General features: G+C 43.3%; 1 protein-coding gene across 1 annotated transcript in view; it reads left to right on the forward strand.

Annotated features, from left to right (window-relative positions):
• The window catches only part of ABCA12 (ATP binding cassette subfamily A member 12), a 129,011-nt gene that overhangs the window by 25,109 nt on the left and 83,538 nt on the right, over positions 1 to 20,364 (forward strand). The window contains exons 8-13 of the mRNA XM_030579999.1: positions 3,970 to 4,082; positions 9,403 to 9,499; positions 9,637 to 13,644; positions 16,176 to 16,291; positions 17,365 to 17,471; positions 20,058 to 20,311. Coding sequence (XP_030435859.1) covers positions 3,970 to 4,082; positions 9,403 to 9,499; positions 9,637 to 13,644; positions 16,176 to 16,291; positions 17,365 to 17,471; positions 20,058 to 20,311 — 4,695 coding nt within the window. The remainder of the gene's footprint in view (positions 1 to 3,969; positions 4,083 to 9,402; positions 9,500 to 9,636; positions 13,645 to 16,175; positions 16,292 to 17,364; positions 17,472 to 20,057; positions 20,312 to 20,364) is intronic.

The raw sequence follows: 20,364 nt of genomic DNA on the forward strand, positions 1-20,364 counted from the left end.
TCCCCTCTTGTGGAACCCACAGTCTGGGTCAGCTCCTCCGGTGTCTGATCAGGAGTTGGGAGGTTTGGGGGAAACCCGGGCCCGCCCTCTACTCCGGGTTCCAGCCCAGGGCCCTGTGGATCGCAGCTGTCCATAGTGCCTCCTGTACCAGCTGCATGACAGCTACAACTCCCTGGGCTACTTCCCCATGGCCTCCTCCAAACACCTTCTTTATCCTCATCACAGGACCTTCCTCCTGGTGTCTGATAATGCTTGTCCTCCTCAATCCTCCAGCAGTACACTCTCTCACTCTCAGCTCCTTGCCCTCTTGCTCCCAGCTCCTCACACACGCTCCTTCTCCTCTGGCTCCTCCCTGCCTGACTGGAGTGAGCTCCTTTTTAAACCCAGGTGCCCTGATTAGCCTGCCTTGATTGGCTGCAGGTGTTCTAATTAAAGTAGCTATCTCTACTGCCTTCTAGAAAGATCTTAATTGGCCCCAGGTGCCTTGATTAACCTGGAGCAACTGCCATTTGGTTACCAGGGTACTAGGGATTTGTTTAGCCTGGGGCTAACATACCTGTTTCTCAGTACTTTACTGTAGCCATCTGGCCGTGCCCCATCACAATATCCAATAGAGTCAAACCAAGTATCTCTTTGTCAAGCCTCTTTCCAACAATGATTGATGGAGATGATGCTGGCAAGCTGTGTTTAATAAACATCTGGTAAGCTCCTTAACTTGAGCAGTCTGAAGACCCTTACAGAAGTTGCCAAGAGGGTTGGTTGTGACCTTTTTTATGGAGTTGGTTGTGATCTTGGTAGACTTGGGACTCACTCTTGCTCATCATTAACAAGAAGCAGAGGAAACTAAAAACAATCAATGTGCCATTAGTCTGGAGAAAACTGAGATAATGTCCTAACCGGCACTTGGGGAATCACATATAAGATCTAGTATCACGATCCTCAGTGGAGCCACTCTCAACGTGATAACAGATTTCACTTTCTTCAAAGGAGTTTTGTCAATGGTACTCTTAATAGAGGAGCTGCCTGTGAATGTCCACATTTATTAGATTGCTACTTCCAGATCTGTAACCAGGACTGTATCACACAAGAAGACATAACATTCATTGTGCTATTCCATCTCACAGGGACATGTTACCACCTGTACATCAAAGAGCTGTGCAGAATTTTGTCAGTGGCACCGTGGAGCTGGTATACCTAGAAAGTGGCATGATAAATGCAACAATAAAGGGTTTGTGCAAAGAGCTTGCACAAATACAATTTGAAATTATTGTTATGCAATTACATCTTAGCCAGACTGGACATGCCCTCTACATGAAAGAACAGGATCTCAAGAAAATATTGCACAGTGATTTTTTTATAGGTGAAAGATCAAGAGATACACGAAGAACCTTCACCCACGGTGACATTGATATTAATATATGGGAAGCTGCTACACCAGAGCAGAGCAGTGAAGTACCATCTTGTGCAGAAAGTTTTGGAGCAAATTTTATTACTTTGTAGGAGAAACTGAGGCCTTGCAAGCAAAGAAAACAGAAATTATGGATAGGGTGGCCAATTTTGATTGGACATATTCCTGAAGGTTTCATCACATGACAGAATAATCAATTAAAGATTAATCTTTAATTCCCAAAGACTCCAGGACAATCCTAGGGGTTTGGCAACCCTTATTATGAACACCCCTAGTAAACATTCCTGGCTTTTAAATTTTCCTGCCCAGCCAGGGAATTAATAATTGGACTCTTCAGCTACCTTCAAGACCAAAAAAGTTCTTGCAAAACTATTCAACTTTGACATGAAGGACAAACCGCAACACCAGCTTCTATTTCTGCTACCTGCTCCTTTACATAATTTGTGCTCACTTTTGGCAATCCATGGCATCTAGGGCCCTCACTATTCCTTTCCTGATGCTTTTGACACAGTGAGACAGGTGCAATTTTTATGCATATCCCCAGCAGCAACTTCCCCTTTTGAGGCTCTTGCCGCTTACTCTCCCTAATGTGCACCTGGGCAGAATGAAAATATTCAGGTCAACATTGAGGGGAGAAAACCTATCCAAGAACATTACAATAAATATGGAGTCACAATAAGCACCATACTTTGTCCTTGCTCTGGGCCCATTCTTGCAAGGCAGTGTGTGTTCATCAACACAGGACGAATCAGCTTCTCTATGCTGTTTGCATATCTCTTGCAGTATGTAAACAAGGCAGCAGTTGTAACTCCACATGCAATGCTGAATTGTACAATGACTCCACACCTACCATAAATTTTATAGATGCAGAACATAGAGCAGCTGATCCAATGCCCATTGAAGTCAATGGAAACAGTCCTAAAGATTTCAATAGTCTTTGGTATATGCAGTGTTGTTGTAACCGTGCTGGTCCCAGGTTATTAGAGAGACAAGGTGGGTGGGATGCTATCTTTTATTGGATCAACTTCTGTTGGTGAGAGAACACCATTTGCATTTGAGCTTACGCAGAGCTCTTCGTCAGGTCAGCTTCTTCAGGTTTTTCAGGCCTGTGTAAGCTTGTCTCTCTCACCAACAGAAATTGGTCCAGTAAAAGATATTACCTCATCCAACTTGTCTCTCTAATGGTCTTTGATTCGTATCCATAACACTATGAATATTGAATAGATATTTTAATGGATACTGCTGCAATACAATCAACCTGACAGCTTTTTCTTTTCGAAAAGATCCCTTGTTTCCCTTCAGTCTGAATGTTTTAGAGAGAAAATGAATCCTCTGAAATGGCCACACATTTCCCATCCATTTATCTTGTCTTCTGTGGATTCCCACTTTATCTTGATCCTTAGCTGCTCTATTTCTTAGTTTCTTTCAGGATAAAATTCACCCGGCACAGTGCACCGCCAGGATGGTGTCACTTTCATCCTATGTACGGCCTATTTTGCAAATTTAAGTAGTGTACAGGCTTTGCTTAAGCTTCTTGATAGGAGTGATTTAATGAGTATAAGGTGTGTGACAAAGCTCTGAGCCTGTATTGGTGGGTCCAGCGCTTCCAGGGGGATTCAGTGGCCTCAGAAGCTCGCAAAGGCCCTCAGTGTGACCTCCCTTTCTCAGTATAGCGGCAAAGGTCACAACTTTTTGAGCTACTTTTGTCACAGGCTATTATGAGAGGTGGAAGGGTAGAATACCCACAGTCTCTGTTGCTCCTTATAGCTCAGTAGGCACAGTTCGGCCTCCTGCCTGGACCTAAGTCTGCTTCCCCTCTCAAGGGGATCTCTGTAGAGCATGCGGAGGGGGGAAGGGAGGGAACCCAGGCCCATCCTCTACTCCGGGTTCCAGCCCAGGGACCATAATGGTAGCAGCTGTTGGCGGCTTCCCCTTCACCACTGATGCTGCTTTGATTCCCTGGGCCACTTCCCCGTGATCTCCTTTTCCCAGCTTCACCCTTACCTCAGGTTTCAGCAATGCTTCCTCTCCTCCAGCTCCTTTCACCTGGGCTTTCTTGAGGAAATGGAAGGAGAGCTTTTAAGCGGTGTGAGTAGGACCTTGATTAGTTCCAGCTGTCTCCATTAGCCTTACAGCCTTAACTGACCCTTTGTTGGTTAATTGGAATCAGATGCCTGCATTAGCCCAATGACCTTATCTGGTTTAATTGGCATCAGGTGACTTGTTTGGCCTGGAGTAACCTTTGTTTGGCTACTAAGGGAACAGGGACCTGTTCATCCTGAGGCTGACATATTTGCCTTCCTCTACTCTCTTTTATAGCTTGCTGGTCTGAGTTTGTCACAGGTGTTATACATTTCTGCTAATATACTGCTATGGCTTTCCTTCAAAGCCCTTTGTTAGCATTTTGTGCATGATCCAACACATAATTAAACATAAGGGCAGCATCTCTTTTGCCATGTATTTTAAGAATGGTATGCTGCACTCCATCTATTTCCCACCCTTTTTTGTTTCTCCCGGTAATCCTTGAGCCACAATTTGTTTTCATTGTTTTTCCTCCTTAGTATTCTGATGGCATCTCAACAGGTTTCTCCTCCAGTCATGAGTAATGATGGAATCAAAACTATCCACAACAGAGTTTTGCATCTTTTGGATTCCCTGAACTGTTCAGAACAAGGTAAGAGCCTTCAAACTAGCTATATCTTTGTTGAAAAACTGCAACACCAAGGAGAAACATATTGTGAGCTTGTAAGCAACCAGACCAGTACTATGCCATTCAGGGCTTGGAATAATGAATTGTCCCTTCAACTTTTAACAAATCTAAATAAATAAATAAAATGTCTCATCACCAATGGAAACTTAAAACTCTTCCTCAGTTAATCTGCTGATACCAAATAAGATATGTTTTTACAGCACGATAATTCACATGAAGTAGCTTTCTTAGTGTAATATCTTAGTGGAGGCAAAGTGTCATAGTTTTTACCTCAGTGTAACTAGGCATGGTCAACCCCAGGTGGAGAGATTGGTATTGAACTCCGGTAACTTTGGCCTGATCTACACTACACGTTTATTCTGATTTTAGCAGCGTTAAACCAATTTAACGCTGCACCCATCCACACAACGAGGCCCTTTATATCTATATAATGGGCTATTTAAACTGGTTTCTGTACTCCTCCCCGATGAGAGGAGTAGCGCTGAAAATCGGTATTACCATATCGGATTAGGGTTAGTGTGGCCACAAATCGACGGTATTGGCCTCCGGGCGGTAACCCACAGTCCACCATTGTGAACGCTCTGGACAGCAATCTGAACTTGGAGGCAGTGGCCAGGTAGACAGGAAAAGCCCTGTGAACTTTTGAATTTCATTTCCTGTTTGGCCAGCGTGGAAAGCTCACCAGCACAGGTGACCACGCAGAGCTCATCAGCACAGGTAACAATGCAGTCTCCTGAGAATCGAAAAAGAGCTCCAGCATGGACCGCACGGGAGGTACTGGATCTGATCTCTATATAGGGAGAGGATTCTATGCTAACAGAACTCCGTTCCAAAAGACGAAATGAAAAAACTTTTGAAAAAATTTCCAAGGCTATGATGGAGAAAGGCCACACCAGGGACTCAGTGCAGTGCAGAGTGAAAGTTAAGGAGCTCAGACAAGCCTATCAGAAAACCAAAGAAGCAAATGGAAGGTCCGGGGCAGGGCCGAAAACATGCCGCTTCTACGCTGAGCTGCATGCAATTCTAGGGGGGTCCACCACCACTACCCCACCCCTGTCCGTGGATTCCGAGGTGAGGGTGGTAATCTCAGCCATGGCTGAGGATTCTGTGGATGGGGAAGATGAGGAGGAGGACGAGCTTGCAGAGAGCACACAGCACTCCATTCTCCCCAACAGCCAGGAGCTTTTTCTCACCCAGACGGAATTACTCTCCCAGCCCTCCCAAGCCAGTAGCCCAGACAATGAAGCCATGGAAGCGACCTCTGGTGAGTGTACCTTTGTAAATATAAAACATGGTTTAAAAGCAAGCATTTCTTAATGATTGATTTGCCCTGAGGACTTGGGATGCATTCGTGGCCAGTACAGTTATTGGAAAAGTTTGTTAACATGTTTGGGGATGGAGTGAAAATCCTCCAGGGATATCTCCATGAAGCTCTCCTGGAGGTACTCCAAAAGCCTTTGCAGAAGGTTTCTGGGCAAGGCAGCCTTATTCCGTCCACCATGGTAGGACACTTGACCACGCCATGCATGTAGCAAGTAATCTGGTATCATTGCATGACAAAACCTAGCTGTGTATGGTCCCGGTGATTGCTGTCATTCAAGCAACATCCGTTCTTTATCTCACTGTGTTATCCTCAGGAGAGTGATATCGTTCATGGTAACCTGGTTGAAATTCAGGAATTTAATTAAGGGGACAGAGATGGCCATTCCTACTGGACTGTTTGCTTGTTGCTTAAAAGAAATCCTTCCTTGCAGGTAGCCAAGCGGGGGGAGTGCAGGGGAGGTAATGGCGCTGAGCTTTTTCACGTTTGACTATCAGGGATCTTCCCTGCTACCAGCCACGTGGTGGGGGGAGGGGTAAAGCGATCATCCCAGAGAATTGGATGGGGGGATGGTTTCTGTTGCTGCATGTTAGCAGGAAAGAAGCAGCACTGAACAGGCTTTGCTTGGTATTTGGGAAAGGAGGGCACTGTGTATATGAAGGCTGCAGAAGCCGAAAGACAATGGCTTACCATGGCCACATGCAAGCTGAATTCCGCTGCCTGGACCTGCGTCTGTGAGATCTCTAACACCAGAGCTGCAGGCACTCAATATTAAGATGCAAAATGAGACCTTGTAGTGAAATCACATGTGCTGTGTAAGGTGAATAGTGTTGTTCACTGTGAAAGAGTATAATCATTGTTCTGTAAAATGTATCTTTTAAAATGCTTCTCTCCCTTTTTTACCTCCCTGATGCAGCTGCAAATTTTTCAAGTCTCCCTACTCCATCCCGAAGGCTCTCTCAGGTAAGGCGAAAGAAAAAAAAGATGCGAGACGAAATGTTCTCAGAAATCATGGAAGTAACCTGCAATGAAAGAGCTCATCTGAATGAGTGGAAGGATGTGGTATCAAATTACAGGAAAGATGCCAGTGAACGTGAGGATAGGAGAGACGCTTGAGATGAGAGGTGGCGGCAGGAAGATCAGAGGTATAGGCAGGAAGATCAGCGGTGGCAGGATGCAACGCTGGGGCTGCTGCGTGATCAAACTGACATCCTCCGACGTCTGGTGGAGCTTCAGGAACAGCAGCAGGGTCACAGAGTGCCACTTCAGCCCCTGTGTAACCACCCTCACCACTCACCATGTTCCATATCTTCCTCACCCAGATGTGTAAGAACGCGTGGTAGGAGGCTCCGTGCACCCGCCCACTCCACCCCATGGACAGCCCAACCAAAAGGCTGTCATTACTTTGAAATATTTTTCGTGGTCTTTTCCTTCCTTCCTATCCTCCTCCCAAACCACACCTGGGATACCTTGTCAGTTCTCTCCCTCTTTTTATAATGGTGGGTTGCTTACAGGGAATGAGTCAATCAAGGGGGGAGTTCATCAAGGGGAAAAAAACAACAGTCACACCGTACCTTGGCCCATGATTAAACTGGTTTTCAAAGCTTCTCTGATGCGCACCGTTTCGTGGTGTGCTCTTCTAATCGCGCTGGTGTCTGGCTGCGCATAATCAGCGGCCAGGTGATTTGCCTCAGCCTCCCACCCCACCATAAAGATCTCCCCCTTACTCTCACGGAGATTGTGGAGCACACAGCAAGCAGCAATAACAATGGGGACATTGGTTTGGCTGAGGTCTGAGCGAGTCAGTAATGTGCGCCAGCGCGCCTTTAAACGGCCAAATGCACATTCTACCACCATTCTGCACTTGTTCAGCCTGTAGTTGAGCAGCTCCTGACTACTGTACAGGCTGCCTGTGTATGGCTTCATAAGCCATGGCATCAAGGGGTAGGCTGGGTCCCCCAGGATAACTACAGGCATTTCAACATCCCCAACTGTTATTTTCTGGTCTGGGAAGTAATTCCCTTGCTGCAGCCGTTTTAACAGAGTAGTGTTCCTGAAGACGCAAGCGTCATGAACCCCTCCTGGCCATCCCACGTGAATGTTGGTGAAACGTCCCTTGTGATCCACCAGTGCTTGCAGCACCGTTGAAAAGTATCCCTTGCGGTTTACATACTGGGTGCCCTGGTGCTCCGGTGCCAAGATAGATGGAACCCATATCCCAATCACTCCCCCACAGTTAGGGAATCCCATTGCAGCAATCCCACTATGACCTGCACGTTTCCCAGAGTCATAACCTTTTGTAGCAGCAGCTAATGATTGCTTTGGCTACTTGCATCACAGCAGCCCCCACAGTAGATTTTCCCACTCCAAATTGATTCCCATCTGACCAGTAGCTGTCTGGTGTTGCAAGCTTCCAGAGGGCTATTGCCACTTACTTCTCAACTGTGAGGGCTGCTCTCATCTTGGTATTATGGCGTTTCAGGGCAGGGGAAAGCAAGTCACTAAGTTCCACGAAAGTGCCCTTACGCATGTGAGAGTTTCGCAGCCACTGCGAAAAACTATGCGGTCCCACCAATCTGTGCTTGTTTCCCGGGCCCAAAATCGGCATTCAATGGCTAGAACCTGCCCCATTACCAGCAGGATCTCCAAAGCGCAGGGGCCCACGGTTTGAGAGAATTCTTCATCCATGTCCTCATCACTCTCGTCACCACTCTGCCGTAGCCGCCTCCTCCTTGCTTGGCTTTGCAGGTCCTGGTTCAGCATAGACTGCACGAGAATGCGCGAGGTATTTACAACGTCCACTACTGCGGTCTTGATCTGAGCAGGGTCCATGCTTGCTGTGCTATGGCGTTTGCACAGTTCAGCCAGGAAAAAAGGCGTGAAACGGATGTCTGCTGCTTTCACGGAGAGAGGGGTGAAGCTGTACCCAGAACCCCCCACGACAATGTTTTTTGCCTCATCAGGCACTGGGATCTCAACCCAGAATTCCAAGGGGCGGGGGAGACTGCGGGAACTATGGGATAGCTGCAGGATAACTACCCACAGTGCAACGCTCTGGAAATCAACGCTATCCTCGGTACCTGGACACACACCACCGAATTAATGTGCTTAGTGTGGCCACGTGCACTTGACTTTATACAATCTGTTTTACAAAATTGGTTCATGTAAAATCGGAATAATCCCGTAGTGTAGACATACCCTAAGTAGAGGTGAAAACTGCAGTGCCTTGTCTCCAGTTGGACTTTACAGTGAGATAGCTATCTCAAGGTAGTTGTCTTGCTGTAAAAACATATTTATTGGCAGTGAAGGCATAGCCTTTGAAACTTGTAGGGTATACATGAGGGGTCAGAAGAAAGATAAAACATATTTTATATATACATATACAAAATAGGCTATTCTCCATGTGTTTCTTTACCTAGTCGTAATCAGTTTTCTGTTGTCTTGTTCAGTATGATTCATGGATGGTAGACATTGACATTAATAAGGAGGTTGTGGGATTAGTAAAGGGTGGAATTCCATGCCTAAGGTGTGGTCTGGAAAAAAGCATGAAATCAACTGATGGGAGAAACAGACAGGGGAAGAGGTTCGAGGTGGCAATGTTTGCAGAGCAGAGGATATGGAGGGGGGTTCCAAACAGAGATAAGAACAGATAATTGAGGGAATTGTGAAGGGCCTTGAAGATGAGCACAGAAAACTGAAGAAGCAGGCAACATCAAGTTGTGTTACTAGCAGCAAGATGCTGGTAGTGCTAATGGACTACCTCTGCTAACAGCCCAGATGTTCATGATCCCAAGGTGTTCCTCAGATGGGGAAAACATAGATGAGGAAACCAGGTCACTCATTTAGCTGCCTAAATATAGATTTAAGTGCCTAACTTTAGACATCCAAATGTGCAAATATAACCATAATTTTCAGTTCAGTTTCCAAACTAACTTATGCATCTTCTTTATGCTTCTATTGTAGGCAAAAATAACAGCTCAACAGTGGCTGATATTTGCAATCTTTCCATTAACTGGAAAGACAACCGAAGCTCGGTATCTCAGATGGAAGAAGTATGGAGGTAAAAAAGGACTTACAGAACCATGGACAATGACAAAAATGTCATTGAAATTTGTGCTCTTTTCTCCAAACTGCTTTTATGTTTTCACTTAAACTAATTTCATATTTTCTAAAACACTTTTTTTTCTTTCTTTTTAGAAAAATCAAATTACTGGAGTTTGATGGAGAAGACTTCAGAGAAGCTATTTTCTCGAAGGATTTAGAAACCGTACAAAAGTCCCTATATCTTCTGAAGAGCTTCCAACAATATTTGAATAGAAACAAATCAGAAAAATTAAATCCATTCACAAAATCTGTTGGGAATGAAACCATTCAGCGACTGTATGAAATTCTGAAGTTGGGAATGAATATTCTCTATGACTATAAATTAAGGAAACCATTAGGTAAAGAAACAATTGATGAAGTCTATAACTTCACATCTCCTCTACTTCAGAATGACTTTAATGGGACTTCTATTTTCAATACAGCAGCTCCCTGGAAAGAAATTCAAAGTACTTTTAAATTAGCTACAGTGATTTGGGATCTAGCATTTTTAAATAAGACTAATTTTAATACAGTGAAGACATGGGATATTATCAAAATGAAGATATCTCATAGGATTTCATCATTCCTTGCAGACATTAAAAACTATCTCTATGCAATGCAAGAAATCCCATCTTTGTTTTCAGATTCTCTTCTTAAACCTAATATTAATGAAGTCCTTCAAAAGGAGCTCTTTACTTTCCAGAAAATCCTTGCTCATGTGATGCATGTGAATATGGTGAGACAGTACTATCTATTGAGAAACATGTTTGAATTTATGGATACAATCCAAAATTCCACTGATGAAGATCTATGGAAGGAGCTGAATGCCAACTGGCATACTGTTGAAAAACTAAGGTCTGCAAAATGGAATAACACTGACATCATTGCATATCAGCAGTTTTTAGATATATTGCACAACCATTTATACACATTGAATAATGGTTCAGATGTTCTTTTCAATAAAGAATTGGAACAACTGGTGGAATTTGCTACCCACATGTTAAGAGAGTATGGTGGAGAAGCCTCCAGAGTGGCCAATATCTCAATGACCATAGAAGCCATACAAAAAACCCTGGGCATATTAAAAGAGTTGCAGAAAAAAATTAATATTAGTACATTAGAAACTATTGATCTAATCTTTAATTTTGACAATAAAAACACTGGTAGATTGTTGGAAATATTGAGGGTAGGAAAGGAAATCCTTTATGACAACATATTGGGCAAAGCATCCGACAAAGAAAAAATTGATGCTGTCTATAATTTCTCGCATCTGCTACTTCAAAAAGAGTTTAACAAGACTTTCTTACAGCACAATACTTCACTGGAAACAAAAGTGTTGGATCTCTTGCATTTAGTCTTGAGTCCCTTCCTCGTGGAAAATAACAATCGTAATGAAAAGCCACAGAATTGCTCCGTCCAAGACATTCTTCATATAATTCTTCAGATGTTGCTTAAAAATATCACACTAAATGAGTCCTTACCAGGAAGCCATTGCAAATTCCTGTTTACTTCCATGGACATTCAGACCAGAACAATGGAAAATCAAACTTTTACTAAATTGTTTCAGCTTGCAATAAGAAACCTAGAGCAGACTCCGGAATTTGCTAGCATCTTCAAGAACAATAGTGAATATTTTTCAAGGGAACTGTCGTGTATCATCCAGTCATTACAATTTTCTTCTAGTTTTCTTTCAAACTTAAATGCTGTCTCTAACTTTAAGAATCTTTGGATAGAAGAAAAATACCAAGCTCTGTCAGCCATCTCTAAGGATCTTCCCCAGAGTAATGCAATGTGCCCAATATCAGTCTTTCAGAATATGGATAGTGTATTTAAATCTTATCCTTTAAACATTTTGATTCCTATTATTTTGAATGAAACAGACTTGAAGTCACCAAATTTCTCTGGCAGTTCATTGGACTGGAATAGGTGGCCTTTGTCTACTGCCAGTCTACTGCCAACTGTTCCCCAATGGAATGCCAGTATATATGAATTGGTACAGATGGTCCAAAATGCCTCCAACCAGCGTGAATTGAGACATTTCTCAAGAGTCTGGAAGAGCATTGGCAATCTAATGATTACCAAATGGAATCTGACAGAAGTGAATTCCAGTATGAAACTATTGGAAATGTTGAAAAAAACTCTCAATGTTGTTGACATTGGATTAGTGCCCAGAAAAGCAAAAGCAGATCAGTTCCTTCATAACTCTAGCCTGGGAATGAAACCCTCAGATTTGGAAGATGTATTTAGTTTGTTAAAACTCTTCCTCAACTCAACTTCTGCCGCAAACAACAAACCTGACTTGGAGAGGATGTTTAAAAGATTTGCCCCACCAAATGAGATCCCCGCGGAAAGACTTTTTTATACTAATCCCTATTCAGAGGAAACACAACGTTTTTTAAACTTAACTAGAGTAATTTGGTATAAACTCATTTTAAATAAAGAGCTTTTATCCCTCCAAAAACTCCTTGCTACCATGGCAAAGGTGAACATAACTCAGCATTATCTGTTGATCTCTTCCCTGCCTAAACTAAGGCAGCATATTCAAAATTCCACTGATGGAGCTCAGCGGAATGATCTCAACAGCTACTGGCACATTGCTGAAATACTGCAGTCCATGAAGTGGAGCAACACCAGTGTGATTGCCTACAAGTCACTTTTAGATGCATTGCAAAAACATTTACATACAGTGAGAAAAGGCTCAGGTCTCCTTTTTAGTAATGAATTGGAGCAGTTGATAAAACTTGCATCCCAAGAGTATGCTGGAGAAGACGCCAGAGAAGCCAATGTCTCAAAATATTTGCAAGCAGTACTAAGGAATATATTCATTATAAACGACTTGCAACAAAAGTTTAATATCAGTGAATTGGAAACTATTAATCAGTGGATGAATTTTGACAATTACTCCACCCAGAGATTGCTTGAAATATTGAGGGTGGGAATGAAAATCCTTTCTAATGCCAGATTGAACGAAGCATCCAATAAAGAAAAAATTAATGCTGTCTATAATTTCTCACACCTGCTACTTCAAAAGGAATTTAACAAGACTTCCTTACAGCACAATACTTCATTAGAAGCAAAAGTGTTGGATCTCTTGCATTTAGCCTTGAGTCCTTTCCTGAAGGAAGGTAACAATGACAATGAAAAGCCACAGAACTGCTCTGTCCATGACATTTTTTACATAACACTTCAGATGCTGTTTAAAAATGCCACTCTAAGCGAGTCCTTATCAGGAAGCCATTGCAAATTCCTGTTTGCTTCCATGGACATTCAGACCAGAACAATGGAAAATCAAACATTTACTAAATTGTTTCAGCTTGCAATAAGAAACCTAGAGCAGACTCCGGAATTTGCTAGCATCTTCAAGAACAATAGTGAATATTTTTCGAGGGAGCTGTCATGTATCATCCAGTCATTACAGTTTTCTTCTAGTTTTCTTTCAAACTTAAATACTGTCTCTCACTTTAAGAATCCTTGGATAGAAGGAAAGTATCAAACCCTGACAGCCATCTCTAAGGAGCTTCCCCAGAGTAATACAACATGCCTACCACCAGCTTTTCAGAGTATGGAGGGAGTATTTAATTCTCATCCTTTAAGCAATTTGATTGTTTTTATTTTGAATGAGATGACCATGAATTCACAAAATTTCTCTAGCAGCTCAGTGGATTGGAAGAACTTGTTCATTCTCTTCAGTGACGTGCAGGCTGATGTCCTGCGGAACTCCGGAGTATATGAACTGCTGCAGCTGGTGCAAAGTACCTCCCGCCTCTCTGAAGAGAATAATTTCTCCAGAGTCTGGGGAGCAGTTGACAACTTGCTAAGGACCAAATGGAACCTGACCGAAGCGGCAGGATATGTGAAACTGCTGGAAGTGATGAAGAGGGATCTGGCTGACCGTGAATTAGCTTCAGGAATAATAGAAGCTGCTCATTATGGTCTTAAGAAACTAAACTCGTCTGATCTACCAACCTTATTGAAAGAGTCTGGCCCTACCAGAGCTGACTTTAATACTGTATTGGACAATGTTGCTCATCCTGTCAGTGTTATGGCAGAAACTCTTTTCAATAAGTTCCTGACTTGGAATGAAGGAGACCAAACCCTGTCTCCTAACAGTTTGGTTGCACAGTAAGTTCATTTATTTCCAATTTCATAACTAACTCTCAGTTTCTTATAGAATCTACAATGACTTCTGGCTTCCAGTTTATTTTACTTGTCTATTAAAGGAGCAACATTACACTGTAGTTACATGGGCTACACCTAGCCAGGGGCATGAGATACAAGAAGAAAAGGTTCTATATATACATTAGGAGCAAGAGACATAGGAACTAAAATGTAGGTCTCCTACTTAGTAGGGAAAGATAGCTAATAATCGATGACATCAAGAAGGCTGTTGTGTTTAATGGGCCTGTTTTGCTTCAGTTTTCATAAAGAGTTAAGTTGTAACCAGATACTCAACACAATTAATATTAACAAGGGGGAAGGAATGCAAGCCAAAAAGGGGAAGAGCTGGTTAAATAATATTTAGATAAGTTAGGTGTATTCACGTTGGCTGAAACTAATGAAATTACCCAAGGGTACTTAAGATACTAGCTGAAGCAGTCTCAGAATGATCAGTAATGATCTTTGAGAACTCCTGGAGGACAGATGAGGTCCCAGGGGACTGGAGAAGGATAAAGGTAGCACCTATCTTTAAAAAAGGGACCAAAGAGGGCCTGGGGAATTATAGACCACTCAGCCTAACTTTGATACCTGGAAAGATACTGGAACAAATTGTATTAAAATGTCTGTAAACCCAAAGAGTATACTAGAGTTATAAATAATAGCCTACAGAGATTTGCAAGAACAAATCATGCCAAAGCAACCTAATTCGCTTCTTTGCCCCTAGTGGATAGTAAACACAATATATCTTTTTGTCACAGTTCCACATGACATTCTCATGAGAAATCTAGGGAAGCATAGTCTAGACTAAATTGCTACAAGGTGGGTGCACAATTGTCAGAAAGACTGGACACGAAGAGAAGTTATCAATGGTTTGCTGTCAGACTTGAGGAATGTTCTAGCGGAGTCCGTCAGGGGGCTGTTTTTGGTCTAGTACTAGTCAATATTTTCATTTATGACTTGGATAATGGAAATGAAAGTATGCTTACACAATTTGTGGATGACCACAGGTTTGGAGGGATTGTTAGTGCTTTGAAGGAAAGGATTAGAATTCAATACAACTTTGACAAATTGGAGAATTTGTCTGAAAATAACAAGATGGAATTCAATAAAAACAGGTGCAAAGTACTACAGTTAAGAAGGAAAAATCCAATGCACAACAACAAAATGGGGAATAACTGGCTAGGCAGTAGTGCTGCTGGAAAGGATGTGGGGATTACAATAGGTAAGTAATTGAATATGAGCCAGCAATGTGATACAGTTGCAAAAAAGGCAACCATCATTCTGGGTGTATTAACAGGAGTGTCGTATGCTAGAAATGTGAGGTAACTGTCCCACTCTACTGGGTACTGGTGAGGCCTCAGCTGCAGAAAAGTGTCCATTTCGGGGTGGCGGATGTGGAGAAATTGGAGAGAATCCAGTGAAAACCTACAAAAATGAGAAAAGGTTTAGAAACCCTGACCTATAAGGAAAGGTTTAAAAAAATGGGCAAGTTTAGTGTTGAAAAAAGAAGACCGAGAGGAGGACCTGGTAACAGTTTTCAAGTATGTTAAGGGCTGTTATAAAGAGGATGATGATCTATTTTTCTTCATTTCCACTGACGGTACAAGAAATAATCAGCTAAATCTGCAGCAGGGGAGATTTAAGTCAGATGATAAGAAAAATGTTCCAACTATAAGGATAGTTAAGCTCTGGAATAGGTTTCTAAGGGCGCTTGTAGAATCCCTGTCATTGGTGGTTTTTAAGAACAGGTTGACAAACATCTGTGGGATTGGTCAAAGGTTATTTGACCTTTCCTCAGTGCAGAAGGCTGAACTAGATGGCCTCTTGAGATTCCTTCCAACCCTCCATTTCTCTAATTCTGTGTCTCAGCCTTCCACCCTTATTTATGGGTCCAAACCACACAGACATTGAGAACACGGAGGTGAGGAAGATTTCATAGTCACTAAACCATACAAACACTGGGAGAGATTTTCAAAAGTGTTCAGTGTTGGCCTTTTTCTCTTCCCATTGAAGTCAATGGGAGTTTTAATCATTGGCTGTGGAGGGAGGACAGCTGGACTAATGCTAAATGCTTCTGAAAAATCCCACCCTAGGAAAACTAAGCTCTTTAGCCTCTTCCCTCTAGTTAAATGACTTCCACCTGCTTCTCAGTTTTCCCCACTGTGCCTTTAAGATCAGCCACTTTCATTCAAATGAATGACTATTTAATATACATTTTCTTTTGCTAATTGTCTCAGGGTGAATTTCCGCAGAGGACTTTTCCTATTGTTTGTGAGATAATAGCAAAAGAGATTAATGCAATAAAAATCAGAAGCATCTTCAATGTTTAAATATCACAGACTAGATCCTCAGATGATGGAAGTCAATTGACTTCCATGAAGTGGTGCTGATTTACACCATCTGAGGATCTAGCCATAATGCTGCTGACGGGTTACTCACTAATGCTCCTTGTTTCTTTTAAGCAGAAAAGGACTTATTCTAGTCTTATTTTCCAGGTTTCTGTTTTTAGAATTGGAAAACGCTATCTTACAGGTGTCAGCCGATAACATTTACAAACCTTACTTGATCTGTTTAATGAATGTGAGTGGAAGTCAAGACAATGAGTTGACAGGTAATAATTATTTCATTAACTCTGTGGGAGTTATCTGGTAATGTCTTAAGCCTATCTTTTTAAAATGCTACGTGTAATGACATGGAGAAATGGTGCTGTGTGTTTTCGGTATCCTTGAAAGTCCATTGGAGCTGTGAGAGCTCAGAACCTCTGAAAATGAGGCCCCTTTTGATTTGTCTCGTGTATTTTTATTTTCTTGATGTTTAGATGTGTCACATTATGAGTGTAATTTGTCCACTCCAGTAACCATAAAAACACGGAACACTCTTCCCTTTGTGGTTGCATGGCTAGTAAATAGTGAGTCCTTAGTAAAACGTATCTGGTGTTTCCTCCTCTGCTGTGTACTGCTGCAGCATCTACGTTCCTTTAAAGTTGCAGCCATTATTCCACGAGTGAAGCTTCTGTTGGTATAATGGTGTTTCATATGGACAGGCTTGGTACATACTTACAGCAGCACCGGAGTTGCTTATTTGCCTCACATACGAGGTGTTACCAACTCACGAGGTCTCGTATGCTTTCATGAGTGTTGTTTCCCTGATGGAGTGGGTTTCAGGAGCAGGGGGTTGTTATCTTGAAGGTCATCTCTGAACACTCTTGGCATACTCATTAAGGACTTTAGTAAAAGGGCTGATGCCGGTTACTTCCTCCAGAGCAAGAGGGAAGCAAGGACCAGACTGTGACTCTTGGTTCCTGCCCTGCTCCTGGGCAATGCTGCTATGTGAGGGCTTCTCGGGAGGTAGCTTTATGGCTGTCTCCTGACACACCTGTCCTGGGGGAACACTCTGGCTGCAACAGGGGCTCTGAGAGCTCCTTTATACCACTCCGGCCCTTTAATGCCATGTCATAAAGGGGCCCGAGTGGTGGTGAGGCGTTCACAGGCTGGATCATAGGGGTACAATCCAGGCCTGAAAGCATGGCTGCAGAGATGCTAAGCACCATTTGAACTCAATGGGGACTGCATGCACTCAGCACTTGCGGAAAGCAGGCCCTTGAAGAGGAAGTTCAGTTTTCCAGTGTGCAGGGTTTCTGTAAGATCTTGTGTGTCATCTAAAGTAACTTATTTTCCCTTGCAGAAAACATAACACTTCTTCTGAACCACGCTCAGCTAAAAGAAGCTCCTTTCACTCAAAACGACACCTATGAGAAACATGCATCTATTCCAGAGATCCTACTGTTAAAAGTAAGTTTGTTTAAAATGCTGACATGAAGGAACCCTGCACTGATACATCAGTGTGCAATGGAGCGTTCAGGAAACCAGCATGTGGAAAACAGGTTTAAAACACCTCATATGAGCTAGAACTGGATTGGATCTTACTGCTGCTGCCTGTGCTTTGGGGTTGCCGTTAACCGGGGCAGAGAGCACTCTTCCCCACATGGTCAGTGCAAATGCACATACGTGTTTGGGAGAAAAGGGAGGTGCTCAGAATCTGCCTGGACTGACTCTGAACTACAGTGGTTTTCATTACCCCTCTGGAAGTGGCAATCAGTGCTGTTTGGCTTCTGACTGGCAGTTCATTTCTTTATTGAACGGATTGAAGGTTTATCCCTATTTTTAAGGCTCAAGCCACTCGTGAGACTTTCATAAGTGCTTAGTGGCGTTAGGGGCACCATTCCCATGAGCCTTGTGCTCCTAACTCCCACGGGTGCATTGGAAAAAAACATGTACGGAGAGATTTTTCAAAGGCACAAATGACAGTTCTGCACCTAAGCGCCACTGAAAATCAATGAGAGTTTGGCATCTCTAACTGTCACTGGAAAATCTTCCCTGTAACTAACAAGACATGCACTTTGACAGTCTGCTGGCATATTCCTGTCTACGATTGCTTCTCTCATTAGATTGGAAGCTCTTCTGGGTAGGGACTCTCTCTAAATATGTTTAAATAGTACCTAGCAAGGCAAGTCCTTATGCTGATTGGGGCCCCTTGGCACGACTGGAATAATAATAACAACCACCATAGTCATCATAATTAATAAATAAAAGTTTTCATTACTGAAGATCCTGTCCTAGGAATTAGCTAGTGCCAGGGTTGGCTTTGTAATGCCAGTGTATCATCTTTTATTGTGTTAATATGTCTTTCATGAAAATAAAAATAGTCTTTCCCCAAAACGCAGCAGAAACAGGGGTTTCAGAGCCTGAGCTCCAGCCTGAGTGGGGATGTCTATGCTGCTATTTTTAGCCTTGTACTGCTAGCCATGCGAGCCCGAGGCCATTGACCCAGGCTCTGAAACCTGCTGCCACTGGGCCGTGGAGTTTTTTTGCAGAGTAGATTGACCCAGAACTTGCAGACCCAGAGGAGAGAGGGCTAGAGTAGCTGTCTACCACCGTGCCTACAACAGGGGAATCCTCCATGGCTGCAACCAGGGCCCCTTGATGCCACTCTAGCTCTCTAAAACAGCACCAAGGAACCAGAGCAGGTACCATAGGTACCTGCAGTTCGTGTCCTATATTTACATTTAAGCACCTAAATAATATTGAAGGGTCACAGAGGGCAATTGTTTGCAATGCTTAACTTTTATTAAAAATAGATGAGAGAAGTCAAACAGCACTGTGCAAAATCACAAAAGTGGTGTAATGGAAGTCCTGATGTAACATTGTTGTTAATTGCTTGAATTACAACAGCCCCAGTGAGCTGGGCACTGTACAAACACATAGTAAAAGATAACCCCTCCCCTAAGGACTTTACAATTGAAATAGACAAGGCAGACAAAGGGTGAGAGGGGAAGCAGAGCATGAAGAGAAGCAGGGCCGGCTCCAGGCACCAGCCGAGCAAGCTCATGCTTGGGGTGGCAGATTCTAGGGGGTGGCACTGTGGCCAATCGTAGGGAGGCACGGCCGCTTTTTTTTGTTTTTTGTTTTGTTCGCCAATCCGGCCGTCCTGTAGGGGGTGGCAGCGTGGAAGAGGGGAGTGCCCTGCTAGGAGCTGGCTGCGCTCTCCATCTGCCCCAGCCGGTGCCAGGTCTGCAGCAAGCCCGGCAGGGCAGCCCGCGTCCTTCCCTCCCCGCCGACTGGAGCGGCACGGAGCCCTCCTGGCAGGTGGCATGGCAAGTACCCTGCTGAAGCCCTGGTCGCCCCCCTTTTTTCTCTCCCCCTGCTCCCTGCCCCTTCCCCCCGCTAGCCGGGGCACTTCTGCAGCACAGGGAGTCCCCCTGCACCCCGGCTCCGGCCGCCCCGCAGGTTTTGTTTTTTTCCTGCTTTGCTGCTCTGGCCACGCCGCAAGTTTTTTTATTTTTTTTTTTGCTTTGCAATTCTGGCCGCCTCAATTTTTTTTTTTTTTGCTTGGGGCAGCAAAAAAGCCAGAGCCGTCCCTGAAGAGAACTTGCTCAAGGTCACATAACACAGCAGCAGAGTGAGGAGCTGAGAATTTCAGGCCAGGTTCCTGGACCTTTCTGCCTCTCCAGGGCTGGGAACAGTCACTGTGAATTTTAAATATCAGAGGGGTAGCCATGTTAGTCTGGATCTGTAAAAGCAGCAAAGAGTCCTGTGGCACCTTATAGACTAACAGACGTATTGGAGCATGAGGTTTCGTGGGGCATCCGACGAAGTGGGTATTCATCCACGAAAACTCATGTTCCAATATGTCTGTTAGTCTATAAGGTGCCACAGGACTCTGTTAATTTTAGTTAATTTTAAGACCTTTTGAACTAAAGGGCTTGAAAGTTGAATCCTGAATAAAAGCAAAGCAATGTCGGTATCCTTTAGCCTAAAGCCCACTTTTGATAATCCTTTTCTTTAACTTGTGTGTGTCTCTCTTTTTTTAATTTAAAGACCTCTCGCTTCCGAAGCGTGATAAAACTTCTTTGTGACTACAAGAGCTTTAAATCACTGCAGCATATCTGTCAGCTCCCTTCTGTTAGCTTTGAAGCACTGTGTGAACAAAGTCAATTTCATGAGCAGCTCCTTCGCAGCGCTGAGTTAAGCAATCACCTTGTGACAGATGTAGTTAATCACAACAGGATCCTTCGAGAACTTCGGGATGTACTGATTGGGGATCCCGCCAAAATCCAGTTACAAACTGATTGGTAAGGACTTGTCTAAGCTCTTCTACACCAGTGTTTCTTCCTGAAATTATTAA

Source organism: Gopherus evgoodei, chromosome 11 (assembly GCF_007399415.2).
Source record: "Gopherus evgoodei ecotype Sinaloan lineage chromosome 11, rGopEvg1_v1.p, whole genome shotgun sequence".
Lineage (NCBI taxonomy): Eukaryota > Metazoa > Chordata > Testudines > Testudinidae > Gopherus > Gopherus evgoodei.